Raw genomic sequence first — 21,496 nt, 5'->3', positions numbered from 1 at the left:
GATGTGGAAGAGAAATAAGAGATAAAAATTAAGTTTTTTTGCAATACATTTTGGTTTTGTTAAGAATACAAAAAACAAAAGCCCGCGACCTTGCATTATGCACCCGCCTAGATACATTAGTGTGGTTGCTAGTTGTTGATTACCTTCGTAACTTTTTTTGTATAGTTTTGAATGATCAAAATTATACATGGCATGATCCATCATCAAATGGAGTATGGTTGTGTGTGAGATAGCATAGTATATGGGTCTTGCTTGATCTTCATTTCATATAAAGTAGGTCTTGCTCCATTTATGTTCATGTGGAGTGTGGACTTGTGTATGGGTAAAGTGTTTGGTTGTGAGACAAATTTGGCAGAATGTTAGAAAAAAAGTTGCATTCCAGATGGAGAATGAAGGAAAGCATTTATGCAGGTCAATGACTCAATGCATTGGGATGCTCACTTCCTTTAGACCCAATGCTAATCAATTAAATTCAAATGATATTATGAACTGTAGGCCCTGCAATTGACCTAGCTTCTGCTTTCCTGGCCTATTAGTGGCCAGTGTTAAGAATGTTCTTTCCATTTTAGATGTTGAATTTGATGCTCTAGTACCTTAACTTTTGTTTCTTTTGTCCATAATATGTTTCTGCATCCGTTGATGGATTCTCAGGCGTCACGTGACTGTTGTGAGTCAAGTACGCTTAACCAAAGAGTTTTTTGATTATCTGATTGTTATATTCTACTTAAAATCAATTGGTGATAAGTGGATATTGACTATTTAACCACATCCCTCCATGATAAGTCACAACGCCACGTCTCGAATCGAGTAGGGGTTGAATTCGGCCAACTCGGCCGACACCCAACATATGTATTTATGAACATTGTCTTTTTGCAATTAAAAAAAAAAAATAAGCGTAACCAAACCACTCCAATACAATTAGCAATCAAAATAGATTGACCCTGTCAGGAGGAGTGTCAAGGATTCTCATCCCTAGATGATGATCCTCCACATGTCAACATCCAATCCACGAAGAAGTTTGCCTCATGGTGAACATGTTAGATCTTACCAATGGAATCTCATTGCTACAAATTATAAATAGTTTGATGATTTGCAAGTATAAATCTTAAATTATCTTTTGTAATATAATTCACAGATTTTACATTTGTGGAAAGAATTTCATGTCATTATTTGCTTATTAGCTGAGCATTGAATTTGCTATTCTTTTTTATTTCTATTTTCCTTCTATTATCATACTATATATTAGTGTAAAATCTCTCTTGAGAATTTCTTATTCAAGATTGAGTCAAATATATTAAATCACTCAGTATGGTTCTATGTTCAATACTCATCTGACTTCACCAACTTTTGTTTCCTTTGTGGATAACATATGTTATGTTGGAGTATGTAGAGTTATGGTTAGCTCAATATTATTAATTTGATGTTATATAAAACTCTAGAGGTCTAAAAGATTTTGTGTATTTCTATAACTAGAAACTTTCAATGACTTTTTTTATAAATAAAATAATTATTATTTATAAAAACTATTATTGTCTCATTCTATCTAATGTAATAAGTACAACGTCTTTTGAACATTGTAAAATTTTCACTAAATATTTGAATCATATATAATTGATAGCATTAATAGTCTAGGGCTATACGCTATGAGTAACTGAGTATGATATTGTATATAAGAGTGATGGAGAAGTAATGTGGGGTGGGGGAATGGATATTATTAACCATTGTAACTAATAAAAGTACTAGCCAAGTTATAAATGAGCTCCGAAGTCTCCAATAAGGTCAAGAAGTGCAATAAGTATGCTGAATTAATATATTAAAGAGTAATAAAATTAATTTTTATGAATGTAAGTTGGGATTTAAGAAAAAAAAAATTGGGATTTAAAAATAGCTAACACCTTTAAAACTCCAATGGGCTTAAATAGCCACTGCCCTTGCCCTTGCCCTATCTTTATAGAAGGTAAGAAATTTTAATAAAAAAAACAAATTATTTCATCTTGTTTCTTGAGCAATTGAGGCATAGTGGCTTGTTTGTCTTGCGCTGAGCCTATAAGAGAAGTATTGTTATGGAGTAGGACAATGTTGTTTTGCTTAAAACTAGGTTATGAAGGTGTCTAACTCTATTAGTTGATGAACCCGGCCTAAACCTTTGGCGGGATGCTTGGTGGCGTGTTGTGTACTTTGCTTTAATTGAGCTAAATGGGATGTCTCTCACTATGTCAGGTCAAAGAAAGAAAGAAAGAGGAAGGCTATATGTGTTATCTCGTGCACTAAATTGGTGGAAGAATTAAAGACTGGATAGTTGGTTGGTTCTTCAGAATTGATTGCTTAATCTCTACACTAACGAGACCCCATGCTTCATGGGTAATTTTATGATCTTATTTTTAGATGTAAATCAATAGAAATATTGGATGCTTTAGTTGTGTGTATGTGCGACTTAAATGAGTGATAACACGTGTCAAGCAGCGATGTGACCTATGGCCTAGGTGACGTTTATGCGGATTGAAACTTCTTAGTTCCAGAGGTTGGGAAGGCTCCAGAAGATGTCCGATTAGATTATCCATATAGTGTACAATCAGTATGTACACTTTGTATAGTATATGCCCATCAATAGTTATATTTGAGACTTTTTATATAATAAAATATATTCCGGTGAACATAATATATATAAATAATAAATGTGTAATCCAGTATTTGTGGATCCATCATCAAATGGAGTATGGTTGTGTGTGAGATAGCATAGTATATGGGTCTTGCTTGATCTTCATTTCACATAAAGTAGGTGTTGCTCCATTTATGTTCATGTGGAGTGTGGACTTGTGTATGGGTGAAGTGTTTGGTTGTGAGACAAATTTGGCAGAATGTTAGAAAAAAAGTTGCATTCCAGATGGAGAAAGAAGGAAAGCATTAGTGTAGGTCAATGACTCAATGCATTGGGATGCTCAGTTCCTTTAGACCCAATGCTAATCAATTAAATTCAAATGATATTATGAACTGTAGGCCCTGCAATTGACCTTCTGCTTTCCTGGCCTATTAGTGGTTAAGAATGTTCTTTCCATTTTAGATGTTGAATTTGATGCTCTAGTACCTTAACTTTTGTTTCTTTTGTCCATAATATGTTTCTGCATCTGTTGATGGTTTCTCAGGGATCACCCATCATGTGATTGTTGTAAGTCAAGTACGCTTAACCAAAGAGTTTTTTGACTATTTGGTTGTCATATCCTACTTAAAACCCATTTGTGATAAGTAAGTGGGCATTAACTATTTAACCACATCCTTCTATGGTAAGTCACAACGCCACGTCTCAAATCGAGTAGGGGCTGAACTCGGCCGATACCCAACATCTATATTTATGAACACTGTCTTTTTGCAATAAAAAAATAAAATAAAAAATAAAAAACGCAACCAAACCACTCCAATACAATCAGTAGTCAAAATAGATTTGACCCCGTCAAGAGGAGTGTCAAGGATTTCCATTCCAGGATGATCGTTCAAGTGTCGACATCCAACCCATGAAGAAGTTTGCCTCACGGTGAACATGTTAGATCTTACCACTGGAATCTTATTGCTACAAATTATAAATAGCTTCGATGATTATAAATGAGCTCGGAAGTCTCCAATAAGGTCAAGAAATGCAATAAGTATGTTGAATTAGTATATTAAAGAGTAATAAAATTAAGAGTTAATACCACAAATGGTCCTCTGACTATTGGGTTAGTACTCCTTTTAGTCCCTGACTTTCAATTCGATCACAAATGGTCCTCTTGACTTTCATTTTTTACCATAAATAGTCATCTGTTAAAATTTCTGTTAAATAGGTGTTAAATCTAGGGGTATTATCGTCAAATTTATTAATATTATTATGATTACTTCTTTTTTAGAATTATATGACAACATAATTAATTTCAAACATTAATAAACATTAAGTTAATAAATATAAAAACAAAATGGACGTGACAAATTACATAAATGAACAAATTAAATAAAAATTCATGATAAATGGTTGCAATTTGTACTTGATTAATTTTATTAATTCAACGATAGCGGCCTTCAGTTATGCCACAAACAAAATGTTTGATCGATTAATGAAAAACGAAAACTATTAATTGGCTATATATGAACAACCATGAAAATGATGGAAGCAAGGTTTTTGAAAAAAAATTCTTCCATTTTAATCTGTTGGTTAAATTAAAATAGATAGCTCTAATATTAAATCTTCATTTTGTAGGCATAATTACGAGAATAAGGTGTATTGTTTTTTTATTTAGGAGTATTTATATTTGTTAATTGTTTCAATTATGCTTGTTGGTGAAAAATTCTAAACATTTTTATTTTATGACCATTATATATATCAATTTGACGATAATACCCCTAGATTTAACACCTATTTAACATAAATTTTAACAGAGGACTATTTTTGATAAAAAAAAAATAAAGTCAGAGGATCATTTGTGGTCGAATTGAAAGTCGAGGACTAAAATGAGTATTACCCCAATAGTCAGAGGACCATTTGTGGTATTAACTCTAAAATTAATTTTTGTGAAAGTAAGTTGGGATTTGAAAAATTGCTAAACACCTTTCAAACTCCAATGGGCTTAAATAGCCCTTGCCCTTGACCTATCTTTATAGAGGCTAAGAAATTTTAATAAAAAAAATTATTTCATCTTCGTTCTTGAGCAATTGAGGCATAGTGGCTTGTTTGTCTTGGCCTGAGCCCATAAGAGAAGTATTATTATAGACTAGGGCGATGTTGTTTTGCTTAAAATTAAGTTATAAATGGGTCTAACTCTATCAGTTGATAAATTCGGCTTAAATTTTTGGCGGGATGCTTGGTGGTGTGTTGTGTACTTTGCTTTAATTGAGCTAAATGGGATGCTTTTCACCGTGTAAGGTCAAAGAAAGAGAGAGAAAGGCTATATGTGTTCTCTCGTGCACTAAATTGGTGGAAGAACTAGAGACTGGATAGTTGATTGGTTCTTCAGAATTGATTGCTCAATCTCTACACTAACGAGACCCCATGCTTCAATGGTAATTTTTTGATCTTATTTTTAGATGTAAATCAATAGAATCTTGGATGCTTTAGTTGCGTGTATGGGCGACTTATATTAGTAGTGATAACACGTGTCAAACAGTGATGTGATCTATGGCCTAGGTGACGTTTATGCGGATTGAAACTTCTTAGCTCCAGAGGTTGGGAAGGCTCCAGAAGAAGTTGGATTAGATTATCCATATAGTATACAATCAATATATACACTTTGTATAGTATATGCTCATCAATAGTTATATTTGAGATTTTTTATATAATAAAATATATTCCAGTGAACGTAATATATATAAATAATAAATGTGTAATCTGTTTTCAAAAAAAATAAATGTGTAATCTACTATTAGTTTAAACATATACTCCATAATTGAAATAAAACACATTCTTTAATTTGATTTTAAAACAAGTAAAACATCTGATCATCAATTTAAACTTTTACTCAAAACACAATCCTTCTATTCTCCAAATAATTACAAAAAGATCCTCGAGCCAATTAAAGAAAGTCATTTCCTTTTGTTCTGCTACCTCACGTGTAGAGAAACTTCACAAATTTAACAGTGATTTTGGGGAAAACGAAAAAAAGCTAAGGGTTATGCTTTTGCTGGAAATCATGCATTTCTACGCACAATCTGGGGTCCAGAAAAAGGGCATCTCTGCTCCTCCTCCTTATTCCCCTCTACCCAATCAAAAACCTTCACTGTTGCTTGTTTGCCATATAAACTTTATTACAATATAGTATCTGTTCTGCATTTTTTGTGACCTTCTCTCAAGAAAAGTCACAAAAGTGTCATCTGAACATAAACTATTTGTCATATAAACTTAGTTTACCCCAAACTTATATGATATGCTTTTTTGTATTTTCCCCCCATTTTTTGAACTCCATTTTTCTCAATAGCTTTCTTGAAATTTGTATTATTACTTGTACTTCTCTATTTATACACAATTTACATGAAACAACAAAAGTCTAAAGTAGAGTCTGACCTGACCATCAATTTAGACTTTTAATTAAAATGGAACGCATTACTCAACTTGATATTAAAGCACATGGCTGGCAATTCCAATTAAAGAGATTATTTCTATGTATTGTGGGTGTGTGACCTATCAAAAATTAATCGCCCAGTCTATGTTAGCCTATGAAATGAAGAAGTTGAACATAGCATTGTGATTTTTATTTTTTTTTGAAAGCAAAATGCAACTGAACTAGATTATTGCAAAAGCGATGAAATAAAGTCAAGAGGGACAAAATCCCAGTATACAATGAGCTAGCCTGATACAAGGCTTTGGTGCTAAAGCATGAGCAACTAAGTTTGAGTGCCTAGAAATTAAACGGAATAGCATTGTGAAGTTAATGCAATGGAACTGATACACATTTCTCTGATTTTTGATCTTCTGTACTCTTTTACATGAAGGTGATGTAGAATACTAGAATTGTTAGTTTGTCATATTTTGTTTAGCTATGATATGATTAGTGTTGAGGGTAGTTATCCTTAATATTTGCTGAAAAGAGATGTCAAGTTTTTCAAACTTTTGGACAATTATATTGCTGCATTAATGCTAGTTCTTGTGAAATTGACCTTTTCTCCTTGCCGGCCTGGAAAACAGGAGTGTTAGTGCCACTTATCATTAGTGTCAGCGTGGATTGTGGACTTGTGGTATATATGTATGCCTTGAGCATGGGAAATGCTGGAGGTAGAATGTTAGAAAACGTTAGTTTCAATTCCGGTCCTAATACAATTAAGTTCAAGCTACGATTCAGTAGCTAATCACAAATATGACATTAACTAGACTTTTACATATAATTTTTTTCCAAGATAGCAAAATCTTAAAAGAATAAATAAGAAAAAAGAAAAACATCACAGGACAAATACAGTCCCGTGATTGTCATCATCCCATGGTGTCTTCCTCCCAAATTTAGGATCAACAACTTGTTTAATATATATAATATTTGAACATAAATACATTTTTATTAATTTAAGGAGGCTCAATATAACTTTTTCAGTTAAAAAGTTTAATTACATTATTTGTTGGATTCAATAAGCTTATTTAGGCCATCATCAATTGTGTGAGGTTTTTTGTGAAGATTTTACACGTATTACTAGGAAAGAGATAATGAGAGTGAAATGAGGGTGAGCTTTTTTGCAAATGGGGGAAGAGTTTTTAATGAGTTTTTGTTCTTGCAAATGAATTTTTTTTGTAGGATCCACAACTTGGAAAAGAGAGAAAAACTGCGCAAATGTTTCGCGTATGGCGCATAGCCGTATCCAGCTGGACGCGTAAGTTACTTTTTTTTTTTTTTTTTTATAAATATTATTGTTTTACTTTTGTTTCAATATGTTTTTTATTCTCTTTTTTTTTTTTTTGAGTTTTTTCCACTTTTGGTCCTATGACTTTAATTAGTGTTTCCGTCAATTTAGGTACACGACTTTCATTTTGCCACTTTTAGTCCTTGACTTTATTTTTTTTTGCCACTTTTAGTCCTTGACTTTGATTTTTTTTCCACTTTTAATCCTTTCGGCCATCCGAGCGACAACTTTTAATCGAAATCAACAAATTGTTGTGCCATTAAGGGTAAAAGTTTATTTTGATAAAGTTCTAAATATATTTATAAATAAAATCAGATAAAAAATAGGAAAAAGAAACGTTATTTGCTTGTTCTGCTTCGCTTGTTAAGCAACAACTTTTAATCGGAATCAATAAAATGTTGTGCCATTAAGTGTAAAATTGTCTATTGATAAATCTTTCTAAATATATTTATAAATAAAATCATATTAAAGATAGGAAAAAGAAACGTTATTTGCTTGTTCTGCTTCGCTTTTTAAGCAACAACTTTTAATCGGAATCAATAAAATGTTGTGCCATTAAGTGTAAAATTGTCTATTGATAAATCTCTAAATACATTAAACATTATTTACCCTTAATGGCACAACAATTTGTTGATTTCGATTAAAAGTTGTCGCTCGGATGGCCGAAAGGACTAAAAGTGGAAAAAAAAATTCAAAGTCAAGGACTAAAAGTGGCAAAAAAATTAAAGTCAAGGACTAAAAGTGGCAAAATGAAAGTCGTGTACCTAAATTGACGGAAACACTAAAGTCATAGGACCAAAAGTGGAAAAAACTCTTTTTTTTCCCTCTTAGTTTCCTACTTGTCACTAGGGATGGGCACGGGTTAGGTTCGGATTCTACCCGTGCTATTAAGCTTCACCCGAAAAATTTCGGGCCTGGTAATTTAGAATCCAAAAATCCGATTTGAAATTTTTCGGGTTCGGGTCAAATTCTAAATTTAAACCAAAAATCCGAAACCCAAACCGTAGTATTAATACGCCGACAGTGATTCAACATGTTTGACCCGTTTTGTATCGAATCCGACCCGATTAGGGTCAAAAAGGGTTGAACCCGCGATTTTTTCGAGTCTTACTAGAAATGTGCCCTCCCTTACTTGTCATTGCAAAAATTTTAGAAAAAAAAAGGGGAAATGACACTTTTTTCCTCTATGTTATGTGCATATAGGATTTTTCCCCCTGTATTATTAATGTGGCACTTTTTCCCCCTGAAATGTTAAATTGACATTTTTGTCCTTAAAATAACTATTTCATTTATCTTTTATTCTCCAACAAATTATTACTTAAATGTATGGATGATCACGATTCGGTTCGAACCTAACCAAACACTGTAGCAATCATACCGAAATAGTATAGATGGTTCTGGTTACGATTCAGAACCGAAAAATAAAATTAAATAATTGTTGAACCGTGAATCGGAACTGAACAATAGTCATATATAGTGAAAATGATCAAACACTTATTTTGATAAATCGGTACGGTTCGGTTCCAATTTTGATTTTGAACCGCCAATCAAAACTTATTTATTTATTTATTTATTTTTATAATTTTATTTCTTATTTAAAAATAGTCTAAATTCAACAATTATTTTATTTTATTTTTTTGGTTATGAATCGTAACCGTAACCGTCCATACTATTTAAGTTCAATTGTTACAGTGTTCGATTAGGTTCATATTGAACTGTGATCTTCCATACATATTAGTAATAATTGGTTGGAGAATAAAAATAAATGAAATAATTATTTTTAAGGGCAAAAATGTTAATTTAACATTACAGAGGAGAAAATTACCATTTTAAAAATAATTGAGGGGGAAAAACTGCCACTTTAATAAGTCAGGGGGAAAAGTGCTATTTTCACATGACATAGGGAGAAAAAGTGTCATTTTCTAAAAATAAAAATAAAAAATTACTATTGTTGAGGTTGTTCTAAAATTAAAAAAGATCAGAATAAGACCTTGAGATTCAACCTTGCTTAATGTTTATGCAAGAAGTCACAGCTAAGCTTACTGTAGGTCAATGCATTGGGATTCAACCTTGCTTTAATAATACCTTTAGACCCAACGTTAATCAATCAATTTCAAACAACATTATGATCCATCCACACACCATGAGAGTGACCTTCTAGGGATGCATATTTTACTTGTTGAATTGGAATACTTTTCAATGCATATACTATTTTGATTCTTCAGTTCCTTATCTTTTTTGCATTCACATTCTTGGAATTGTAAACACTTTTCAACCCAATTTTTATTTAAAATATTTTTAAATATTTTTTTTTTCCGATTTAGAGTTATAAGTGTTCATGACTTAATTTAAATTTAAATTAATCTTATAATGTTAAAATCTTAGATATTGACATATTGTATTAAAAAAATATATATTTATTAGTTAATCGTTATGGATATGATGTTGTGTGTGGTTGTGATTATTGGGGGAACAGAAAATTTGTTCATTTATCTAATTTTATAGATTTAATTTGGTGTGTATAATATAAAGTATATAAATGCAGAATGAGATGAAATATGGTAACATTGGGAGGATTATTTTTGACAAAACAACCTCGAGCTGAGCCAACGGCACCGATTTTTGAAGAAAAGTAATTTCATTTGGATTTTTGTACCACACGTGAAGTGAAAAAACACACCTTTACAAGAAGTTTTGGGGGAAAAGCAAAAGTGATTTCTAAGCACATTCTGGGGTCCAAACAATTGACCCTTATTTTCCTCGTCGTTTACACGAAGTTGGTTGGGTCAGAAGGAAGAAATTAGGAGAAAATGATTATAATTCGGTAGAAAAAGAATAAAGTATGAATTCAAATTACGTTGTTTGGTAAGGAGGAATATAATTATTAGGAATGAAAAGAGGAAAAATGATATAAAAATTAAAATGTCATTATGTAGTAGTAATAATAATAATAATAATAATAATAATAATAATAATAATAATAATAATAATAATAATAATAATAATAATTAAAAAAGGACAATTTAGTCATTTTTAAATTTTTCTTTTTCCTTTCCAGGAAGCATTAAATTCCAATTCTTAGGGGAAATACATGAATTGCAATTCCTTACAATCAAACACTATAGTTTCTAGCTCTGATGACCAAACACCCTCTTACTTCCTCTTAGTCTTCATACATTATTCTTGTAAGGTAATATCACAATCTTATGTCCGAGAATGTACACTCCTATTTAATAGCTCACAAATCACACAAAAGAGATAAACGGAACGATTATGTGTAACGGTTCGATCAAGACTCGAGAGGATGCTGATAATAATCAAACTTATAATCTTCAAATATTAAAATCATGTTTCACCCATTTGGCCACCTGAGCATAATTTTATGCTTTTGATTGATGCAAAGGTACGTCAAGTACTAAAGTGTCTTTAGAAAATGTATAATTTTAAGCTTGATTTTTAGTTTATTTTTTTGTCACATACGTTCAAAAAAACAAATTCATTACCCCTTATTTCTTAAATAGGTCATGTTATATTTTTAAAAATGATATATTGAAGGATGTTTTCTGCTTTAATTATAGTTGAATAATATAAAGATGGCGAACTTAAGACATTTTCTTTGGTATTAAATTACAATAGTATATGTTCATAACTACTTTCTGAATCTACTGATCCATAACTTTCTATTTAAGAGAGTCACTTTGTGTCATTAGACCACAAGGTCATTGGTGACAAGGGGCTCCCCCGGTTTCCCACTTGTTTTTTGCTGACGATAACCTTCTTTTCTTTAAGGCTAATGCCCAGGAGGCAGGGGTTATTAAACAGTGTCTGAATATATATGAGAGTATGTCGGGCCAGGCTGTCAATTTCCACAAATCAAGTGTTTGTTATAGCAGGAATACCACTGAGGAGCATAGAGAGGAGGTGGCGGCTATCCTGGGTGTGACTCAAGCATCAAATTTTGGTAAATATTTGGGGCTTCCTGCTTTTGTAGGGAGAAATAGAAGGGCAACTTTTGCTTATATTGAGGACAAGATCAGGCAACATGTTAGTTCGTGGAATAAGAAACTCCTCTCGCAAGCAGGTAAGGAGGTTGTGTTGAAAAGTGTGGCACAAGCTATGCCTACCTTTTCAATGAGTGTTTTTCTGCTTTCTGAGTCAATTTGTTTGTCTATTGAGAGGGCCATGAATCATTATTGGTGAGGTTCAGGAAGTGATAGGGGAATACACTAGAAGGCTTGGGACCGGCTATGTGTGCCAAAGAAATTTGGTAGCTTGGGTTTAAAAGACCTTCGGGCCTTTAATCTAGCTATGCTAGGTAAACAGGCTTGGCGGTTTCTCACTATGCCCCGGTCTCTCGTTGCTAGGATTTATAAAGCACGGTACTTCCCTAAGACTTCTTTTGTGAATGCTATTGGTAATAGTCCTAGTTACTGTTGGCGTAGTATTATGGCAGCACATGCTATTATCTGTGGTGGTGTGCGGCGAAGGATTGGTAACGACCGGTCAACTTTAATTTGGGGACACCCGTAGTTGCCTGATGGTCCGGATCCTTTGGTGGCTACTCCGATGCCTGAACACCTCAGGGGCTCTCTAGTTTCTGGCCTGGTTGATGAAGTTAGTGGTTCGTGGGATTTGTCTATTTTGAATGATATTTTCATTCCCGGGGACGTGTCACGCATTACTAGGATTCCAGTTTCGCCAACTTACGAGGATTCTTGGTTTTGGTATGGGGACCCCAAGGGCACCTACACGGTTAAGATTGGTTATAGGGCCATTGTTGGTAATTTTATTGGTGCAACAGGTGTTTTTGATAAATGGGTTTCCCTTTGAAAAATTAAAGTCCCCCCAAGTGGAAGACCTTCCTTTGGAGAGCCTTGAATGATATACTCCCTGTTACCACCAATTTGTTTTTAAAGAGGGTAGAGATAGATCCTACATGCTCTATGTGTGGCCTAGTTCATGAGGATGTTATGCATGCTCTAGTTTTGTGTGATTATTCTCAACTTGTTTGGCATGGGTCTTCATTACCTATCTCTTCTATAGTTGGGGATTCTTTTTGCATGTGGTTCTCTGCTGTGTTGAATGCATTGACCGAGGAGGAAGTTGGCTTTGTTGTGGCAGTGCTATATCACGTTTGGAGGGCCCAAAATTCAGCAGTTTGGGATGGTGCGTTACCGATGCCGCGCAAGACACTAGCAATGGCGTCGGTTACAGTTCGTGCATAGCGAGATGTCCACGTGGCCAGCCAGCCGTTACCACCACCGTTGCTGCTGCTGGAGGGAATATGCATGTTCATCCACAGCTTTCTATGTGTTACTTCGACGCTAGTTATCATCCTTCCACCATGAAGGCCTCGTTCGGTGCGGCCTTGCTCACGGCCGGTGGCGCCTTTATTGCAGCTTGTTCAGGGCCACTTCCGGACTACTTTTCTCCATTAATGGCGGAGGCGGCCACTTAGAAGGAGGCTTTATCATGGCTACGTGGTAGGGGTCTAGACGAGGTTGCTCTGTTGACAGATTGTGCGCAGCTTCGGGCTCAGTTATACTCTACGGTTGCATCCTTCTCATACGTCGGCCTAATACTCGATGCGTGTAAGGCGGCAAACTCTTGCATCTGCGGCCTGTTCTCAGGCTAGCTTTTTGTACTGGGACTCTGTCCCTCTTGACTCGATTTCCAGTCTTTTACTCTAATCAAAGTTAATCCTTGGTTTTCAAAAAAAGCTTACCCATTTACACTGTAAATGTTTAAATTGTAATTTTTTAATATCTTGTAGTTTAATATGTAAAAGTTGTGTTGAAGTAAAGTTTTGAACTGCTAAACACAAGATTAACATTAACATATTAACACATCCTCATTATGACCAATTCTTAATGATACTTGTTAGTTTTATCTTGTATAATTATTATTCTATATATATATATATATATATATATATATATAAAATTACAAACATTATATATTCATATCGTATATATCTTTATAAGTATATACTTAAATTAATCATATTATGTTTGCAAACATCAATTAATATAATTAATGTAACTTTATATAAATATTAATTAATATAGACTATATGAACTACATATTTAATTTATATATATATATATATATATATATATATATATATATATATATATATATATATATATATATATATATATATATATAAATTAAAGTTTATTATATAAATAAACTATAACAAGTTAAAAAACCTTATATATAGTTAAATTAATATTATTGTGATTATGATAATAAATATTAAATATAAATTATATTAGTGATAAACATTAACTAAAGTGTTCTATATATATATATATATATATTGAATAACAAGGAAACCATTCAACCACTACTTCTCTATAATAGCTCACTACTTGAGGATATGCATTGTATAAACCCCGCTTCCATATAATAGCTCACAAATCACTCATGTCTTTTTTTTAGTACTATTGACTCTGTTAGAATGTAGTATTTGTTGCCTCCACTGAGGCTCAAACCCACTCCCGTCATCCATGTAGGATTGTAAACCGGGACACCGGGTGCCACTAGACCACAAGGTCTTTGACAGAGGTAAATCATACTAAGAAGACATTGTGTAACAGGCTTGACAAAAAAAGTGATAATAATAATAATAATAATAATAATAATAATAATAATAATAATAATAATCGAACTTGTGACTTTCTGGTATAATAATCATGTTTCTATCTCTCGGTCGCCCTTTCAGGGTATGAGTATAGTTTTTACTAATAATCTTTTTTCATTTTACAATCGTTAGTAATCAATACTCTTGGAAGGTTAAATATTGAGATAGATAGATATAATTAATTTCTTCAAATTAAATTAAATGGACCCTAATTAACATGCTTTGACTTGATTTGATTAGTAAAGCATGTCAAGCTCCATAAACAGTATCTTAATGCGTTTCGTATACAACACGCTTTATGGAGATATTCAATATATTAAATTATAATTTTAAAATTTTTTAAAGAAAAAGTCATGTTGATTGTTGATGGTCGTAATTTTTTAAAATAGAAAGAGACAAACTTTATAATTTTTTATAATTTACTTTCCCAATCGATAAAAAAATTATTATTTTTACCATAATGGGATGTCTAAAAAAATTGTCTTTTGCAAAAAGTAAAAAAAAAAAAAAAAAATTGTCCATTTTCACAAGGACAACAATGTCTATTACCTCAATGCATTTATTATGTGTAAAATCAAATAAGTGATGCTACACTCCCCTTCTAAAGTTACCTTATAATGTTTGCATCTTGATGTAAAATCACTTGACTAATTTTTTTTATATTTAATTAATAAATAATTTTTTTTAAAAACTCGTGGTTGATTAATCAATTCACAAATAGCCAATAAGAAATTATATTATTACGTCAAGACATGAACATAGAGAAACTAGTACTGACCAGGAAAAATATCATTATTGAAAGCAAAAACATCACTTAGTCGATGCATCAAATATATATCTAAAAGTGTTCGGAGTAGTAATGTTTGAACTCCGAAAATATATAATTAACTAAACAGGTACCACTTTTTTTAGGGGTGAGGGGTGAGGGTTATCTGAATCGAGCCGAACCAATGCAAATGATTATATTTTGATTTATTATATATTAAAAATTGAATGGTTTTGATTCGGTTCAGTTAAAAACCGAATTGAATTGGAAATCGAATGATTTTTGTATACATATACATATTAAATAATTATATATTTTATTTATCCCCAAATTCTTTTATATTTACAAATTTACCAAATGTATATACTAAATTCCCAATTCTTTAACCTAAAATTTCACAATTATTCATTATTCTCAATTTTTCTTTGCGAGTTTGTGACGTTGTTTTCGGATGGGAGACGCATGTGAAGAAGTTAGTTCGGTTTGGACTTATTTTATATTGAGAAATTTGAAATATCCATTGTGAACTTGTTGTTTAGATTTTCAAATTTAAATTATTAGTGAAAATAAATAAATAATTATGGGTGCTTTTTCAAAAAATAAATAAATAATTATGTGTGCAAGATAACTACTTAGGAAATGTTTGAATTCTTAAACCGAGCTGAAATCAAACTATTCCAAAATCGAACTAAAATTTGAAACCGAATAACATTATTTTTTTCAAAACCGAAAAAATCGAAACCCAAAAAAATCAATCTGAAAACTAAAATGTCCACTCCTAACTTTTTTATTTAAAAAAAAAAAAAAAAAAAAAAAAAAAANTTTAAAAAAAAAAAAAAAAAAAAAAAAAAAAAGGACAGATGAGAGAAGGGTAATTAATTTCCTGAAATAATACTAGTGATGGATATCTATCATTGCTTCCATTAATACTAAGTTATTAGCAGAACGTGAGAAAAGATTCCGGCGAGGCAACGGCGGCGGCGGCAGAGTCGCTGGAGCAAATTAAAGACCAGAAACGAACAACGACTTGAACTAATGAATATAATAAATACATTACACAACAATATATATATATATATATATACTTCAGTGGAGAGTGCAGGGTGGAGGCAAGTAATTAAACCTCTGTTGAAACAGAGAGAGTAGAGCAAGGTTCTCTTGATGCAGGAGGTTAGCCTTCTTCCTCAACATCTCATTCTCTTTCATCATACTTATGTTCTTCAAGTACAATTCCAAGTTCATCACCTCAATCTCCTCGTCTTCTTCCCCTCCGAGTCTCTTCTGCACTAGTCTCCTGACCAACCAACAACGTATGTAACCCTTAATTAATTTCATAAGTTAATTTAATTTGCTTCTTAATGTCGAGAATTCTTTAGTACCATATCTAGAAGTTACAATTACCCGACATGAAAACAGAAAACAGAAAACAGAAGATCATATCAGATTAATTGGTTTTGAAAGATGGGTATATATATATATATATATATATACCTTGTTAGGCTGTGGACTTGGAAGTTGGAACGTCGTCGGCTCCGCCGTTTTTTATGCGTAGGAATGTTGAGGTTGCGGAATGGAATCTGGTCTGAGGAAGCAATACACATTTTGTGGCAGGAATGGATCGGAGATGGAGGTGAGAGTTGAATTGAGAGGTGAGTTGGGAATGGTGGTGAGGTGGTATAAATAGTGGGATTTGTTGTTTTCAATGCGTTGTTAATTAGTATATGCAAAACCCATGTGGTGCCGCCTGCTCTACACTTCCTCTTCATACTATACTATATAATACGGAGTAATATCTACCCCTTCAATGGTAATACGGGCCATTTTTTCGGGATTTAGTGCAGTTAGTTTGTTATCGGACTTAAAGATTGTGACTATGAGGTGGTTTGAATTTCACTAATGACAAGTTTGGTTCGTGGAATAGGCATGGAATGGAATAACATTCTTAATAATAGGCTTATTCCGCTATTTGGTAAAACCTTAATGTTAGGCTTCCTAGGTATTAGCCTAATGTTGTTATTTCTAATTTTATTCCATGACATTTTGGGAAAAAACCTTCCTTTTCCCAAAACACTCTTATTTAAAATAAAAAAAAATTGTAACTAAGAGCAATTATGGCTCCTTAAATGAAGGAGCTTTTGGCTCTTTAAAGCTTCACATCTTGTTGTTAATTTTAAAAGAAAAGCAATGCATCTCTTAGCTCAAATGAGCTCCTCTCCTTGAGTTATCAATGTGAGATAAAAAAAACTCTCATTTGTGTTTAAAAAAATATTTTATATATAATTTTTTTTTTGTATTATTATTATTATTCCTTTTTTTTTTCTTATTAGTGTTATTAATATTATTATAAGTTTTATTTTATTATTACATAATATTAATATTAATAATATCATGAATGTCCTTATAGGTCATTTTACATGTTAACCGCTAATTTAAACAGATAATTTTACCAAAAAAAAAAAAAGAAATTTACAAACTGCTGGTCAAACCCGCTAATATAATCCGCTTTCTGATAATCGCTAACCGCTGATTGCCAAACAAGCCCATAGGTTATATGATTTGGATATAAACTCTATGTAATTAGAATATGAATATTATTATTATTATTATTATTATTACTAGATATTTATTAAGGGTATTTATGTCGTTTAAAGCATATTTCATTTCTATTCCTTAAATCAATCAAACACTCTAATATAATTCCTANTTTAAAAAAAAAAAAAAAAAAAAAAAAAAAAAGGACAGATGAGAGAAGGGTAATTAATTTCCTGAAATAATACTAGTGATGGATATCTATCATTGCTTCCATTAATACTAAGTTATTAGCAGAACGTGAGAAAAGATTCCGGCGAGGCAACGGCGGCGGCGGCAGAGTCGCTGGAGCAAATTAAAGACCAGAAACGAACAACGACTTGAACTAATGAATATAATAAATACATTACACAACAATATATATATATATATATATACTTCAGTGGAGAGTGCAGGGTGGAGGCAAGTAATTAAACCTCTGTTGAAACAGAGAGAGTAGAGCAAGGTTCTCTTGATGCAGGAGGTTAGCCTTCTTCCTCAACATCTCATTCTCTTTCATCATACTTATGTTCTTCAAGTACAATTCCAAGTTCATCACCTCAATCTCCTCGTCTTCTTCCCCTCCGAGTCTCTTCTGCACTAGTCTCCTGACCAACCAACAACGTATGTAACCCTTAATTAATTTCATAAGTTAATTTAATTTGCTTCTTAATGTCGAGAATTCTTTAGTACCATATCTAGAAGTTACAATTACCCGACATGAAAACAGAAAACAGAAAACAGAAGATCATATCAGATTAATTGGTTTTGAAAGATGGGTATATATATATATATATATATATACCTTGTTAGGCTGTGGACTTGGAAGTTGGAACGTCGTCGGCTCCGCCGTTTTTTATGCGTAGGAATGTTGAGGTTGCGGAATGGAATCTGGTCTGAGGAAGCAATACACATTTTGTGGCAGGAATGGATCGGAGATGGAGGTGAGAGTTGAATTGAGAGGTGAGTTGGGAATGGTGGTGAGGTGGTATAAATAGTGGGATTTGTTGTTTTCAATGCGTTGTTAATTAGTATATGCAAAACCCATGTGGTGCCGCCTGCTCTACACTTCCTCTTCATACTATACTATATAATACGGAGTAATATCTACCCCTTCAATGGTAATACGGGCCATTTTTTCGGGATTTAGTGCAGTTAGTTTGTTATCGGACTTAAAGATTGTGACTATGAGGTGGTTTGAATTTCACTAATGACAAGTTTGGTTCGTGGAATAGGCATGGAATGGAATAACATTCTTAATAATAGGCTTATTCCGCTATTTGGTAAAACCTTAATGTTAGGCTTCCTAGGTATTAGCCTAATGTTGTTATTTCTAATTTTATTCCATGACATTTTGGGAAAAAACCTTCCTTTTCCCAAAACACTCTTATTTAAAATAAAAAAAAATTGTAACTAAGAGCAATTATGGCTCCTTAAATGAAGGAGCTTTTGGCTCTTTAAAGCTTCACATCTTGTTGTTAATTTTAAAAGAAAAGCAATGCATCTCTTAGCTCAAATGAGCTCCTCTCCTTGAGTTATCAATGTGAGATAAAAAAAACTCTCATTTGTGTTTAAAAAAATATTTTATATATAATTTTTTTTTTGTATTATTATTATTATTCCTTTTTTTTTTCTTATTAGTGTTATTAATATTATTATAAGTTTTATTTTATTATTACATAATATTAATATTAATAATATCATGAATGTCCTTATAGGTCATTTTACATGTTAACCGCTAATTTAAACAGATAATTTTACCAAAAAAAAAAAAAGAAATTTACAAACTGCTGGTCAAACCCGCTAATATAATCCGCTTTCTGATAATCGCTAACCGCTGATTGCCAAACAAGCCCATAGGTTATATGATTTGGATATAAACTCTATGTAATTAGAATATGAATATTATTATTATTATTATTATTATTACTAGATATTTATTAAGGGTATTTATGTCGTTTAAAGCATATTTCATTTCTATTCCTTAAATCAATCAAACACTCTAATATAATTCCTAAAGCATATATATAAAATGATATATTTCATTTTTTCTCATAATAAATGTATTGAAAATATTTTTAATTTCCAAATATTTGTACATAATAAATCCAGGTATTTTAAACTAATGAAGTTACAACCATTAAGGGTTCGTTTACTAACTGGAGTTTTTCTCCAGTTTTTAAAAAATTTGGAAAATTGGAGAACAGAAAATAGAAAACATGTTTACTAGTACAATTTTCCATTTTGAAACACAGTAAACAATTTTTCAGTTTTCTAGAAAACTGAAACACTATTAAAAACCGTTTTCTAAATGGAAAACAGACTCATCTATCATCTATTAGACTATATGTCACTACAACCACATTCTCACCATTATCTACTTACATATTTATTTACTACTATGATTATATTCATTCTCATCTTCTTTTACTTATCATCATCTTCTATCTTTTCTACTTGCATTACTTATTTAAACATGACTTATTTGCTTATGCTTAAGGAAGGCTCGGCTTGAGTTCGAGAATTGATGCTCGAGCTCGAGCTCGTCAATTTTCGAGATGTTCGAGTTCGGCTCGAGTAGCTCAATTGTTCAAGCTCGAGCTCGATCTTGAACTAGAGTTCGAGCTCGAGATCAGGGTTAAACTCGAGTTGGAGTTCGATTTTGAGCTCAAATTTAACCTGTTTGATTTTCAATTCATCTTTCAATTAAAAATAAACTATAATTTTATATGTATATTATATATATATATATATATATATATATATATATATATATATATATATATATATGGTTCGCGAGTGGCTCGTCGAGCCACGAGCCTAAGACATTAGAGCTCGAGCTCGGCTCGATTATTAAACGACCCGCTCGAGCCCGGCTCGAGCTCAAATTTGACCGAGCTCGAGCCAAGCTTTGACCGAACGGCTCGCGAGCAGCTCGCGAACCGCTCGGCTCATTTACACCCCTAGTCAACAATAAAACAAGTCATCAAATTATTTTTATTTAAATTCCATGTCAGTATTACGCAAGGATTACCTGATGAAAACCTAGAGAAAATGTTAAGCAAACATAATTTTAAAAGTAAATATGACCAATTAGATCTTATTTTAGAACAATGGGTTAATTGAGCACTTGCAAGTAGTAGATATGACCTTAAATATATTATCTTAAAATGGTATGTTGTTTCTTCAAAATGGGCAATTATTACTAGATGAATGGAGTAGTATATATAACACTAGTGTTTTACCCGTGCTATGCACGGAAAAAATTTTGTTATTATAAATTTAAATAAAAAAATTTAAAAATATAAATATATTAAAATGTACAATATAATAATATAGTTAAATTTTCATATATTTGATCAAGTATCTATTATCATAGCATACAAAATTAAAATTTTGTATGATTAATATAATCTCTAATCATGTACATATTTATATAAATTTATAGAGAAAAATTTACATAATTAAATTGAATTATTCCTAATCTTATTTCATATACACTCTAATTCTAACAATATGAATAATAACTAAGAAAATTATACTCAAAATTTAAAACAACAATGTAAATTTTAAATTTTGTATATGTGATTTTAAACTCTAATCAGACACATTTTCGTGTATGATTGTGTAATACAATGTATATGCAAATAATATTTATTAATATGTATATATGCAAATTCTGTAATATAATTTATGTAATTATAATTTATATTGATATATTATAATTAAATTTAGAAATTAAAAAATAACATTTTAATTTTGCATGATTAATATAATGCATAAGTATATGTATGTATGCATTTTTTAAAATATAAATATTTATGAATACACATTTTTTAATTTAATAATTTTATTTTATATTTTATTAATTATAATTAAGAAAAATTACATTTACAAATTAAAAGAATTTAATTTTTTTTAACTTTATGTGGATTAATGTATAGTAGTCCCTAATTATATTACATATTTAGACAAATTTTAAATATTTTTAAATTTTTAATTAAGAGTCTAAGTTTAGACATATTTTAAAATAATTTTTTTTAATAAGTAACCATTGTAGTAATTAACGTGTATAGTTATGCCAGTAATCACAATTCTATAAAAAAAAATGTGTATATATTTTCATATTGTACAAAATACTATAAATATAATATCTGTTTACATAAACAGAT

The 21,496-nt window shown here is 31.5% G+C and overlaps 2 protein-coding genes across 2 annotated transcripts; both read right to left on the bottom strand.

Moving 5' to 3' along the window:
- Nucleotides 1-15,670: 15,670 nt before the first annotated feature.
- Nucleotides 15,671-16,419, bottom strand: LOC116026554 (protein LITTLE ZIPPER 2-like). Its single transcript, XM_031267874.1, has 2 exons — nucleotides 16,248-16,419; nucleotides 15,671-16,050 (listed from the first exon to the last, which is right to left on the bottom strand). The coding sequence occupies exons 1-2, from the start codon at nucleotides 16,355-16,357 to the stop codon at nucleotides 15,843-15,845; spliced, it is 318 nt and encodes a 105-aa protein (XP_031123734.1). The 5' UTR covers nucleotides 16,358-16,419; the 3' UTR covers nucleotides 15,671-15,842.
- A 1,133-nt stretch (nucleotides 16,420-17,552) lies between these two features.
- On the bottom strand, nucleotides 17,553-18,301 carry LOC116026549 (protein LITTLE ZIPPER 2-like). The gene is made up of 2 exons (XM_031267867.1): nucleotides 18,130-18,301; nucleotides 17,553-17,932 (listed from the first exon to the last, which is right to left on the bottom strand). The coding sequence occupies exons 1-2, from the start codon at nucleotides 18,237-18,239 to the stop codon at nucleotides 17,725-17,727; spliced, it is 318 nt and encodes a 105-aa protein (XP_031123727.1). The 5' UTR covers nucleotides 18,240-18,301; the 3' UTR covers nucleotides 17,553-17,724.
- Between the last annotated feature and the right edge of the window lie 3,195 nt (nucleotides 18,302-21,496).

Source organism: Ipomoea triloba, chromosome 8, assembly GCF_003576645.1.
Source record: "Ipomoea triloba cultivar NCNSP0323 chromosome 8, ASM357664v1".
Classification (NCBI taxonomy): domain Eukaryota; kingdom Viridiplantae; phylum Streptophyta; class Magnoliopsida; order Solanales; family Convolvulaceae; genus Ipomoea; species Ipomoea triloba.
Note: the sequence above shows the minus strand (reverse complement) of the source record. Positions and strands in the feature narration are given on the sequence as shown.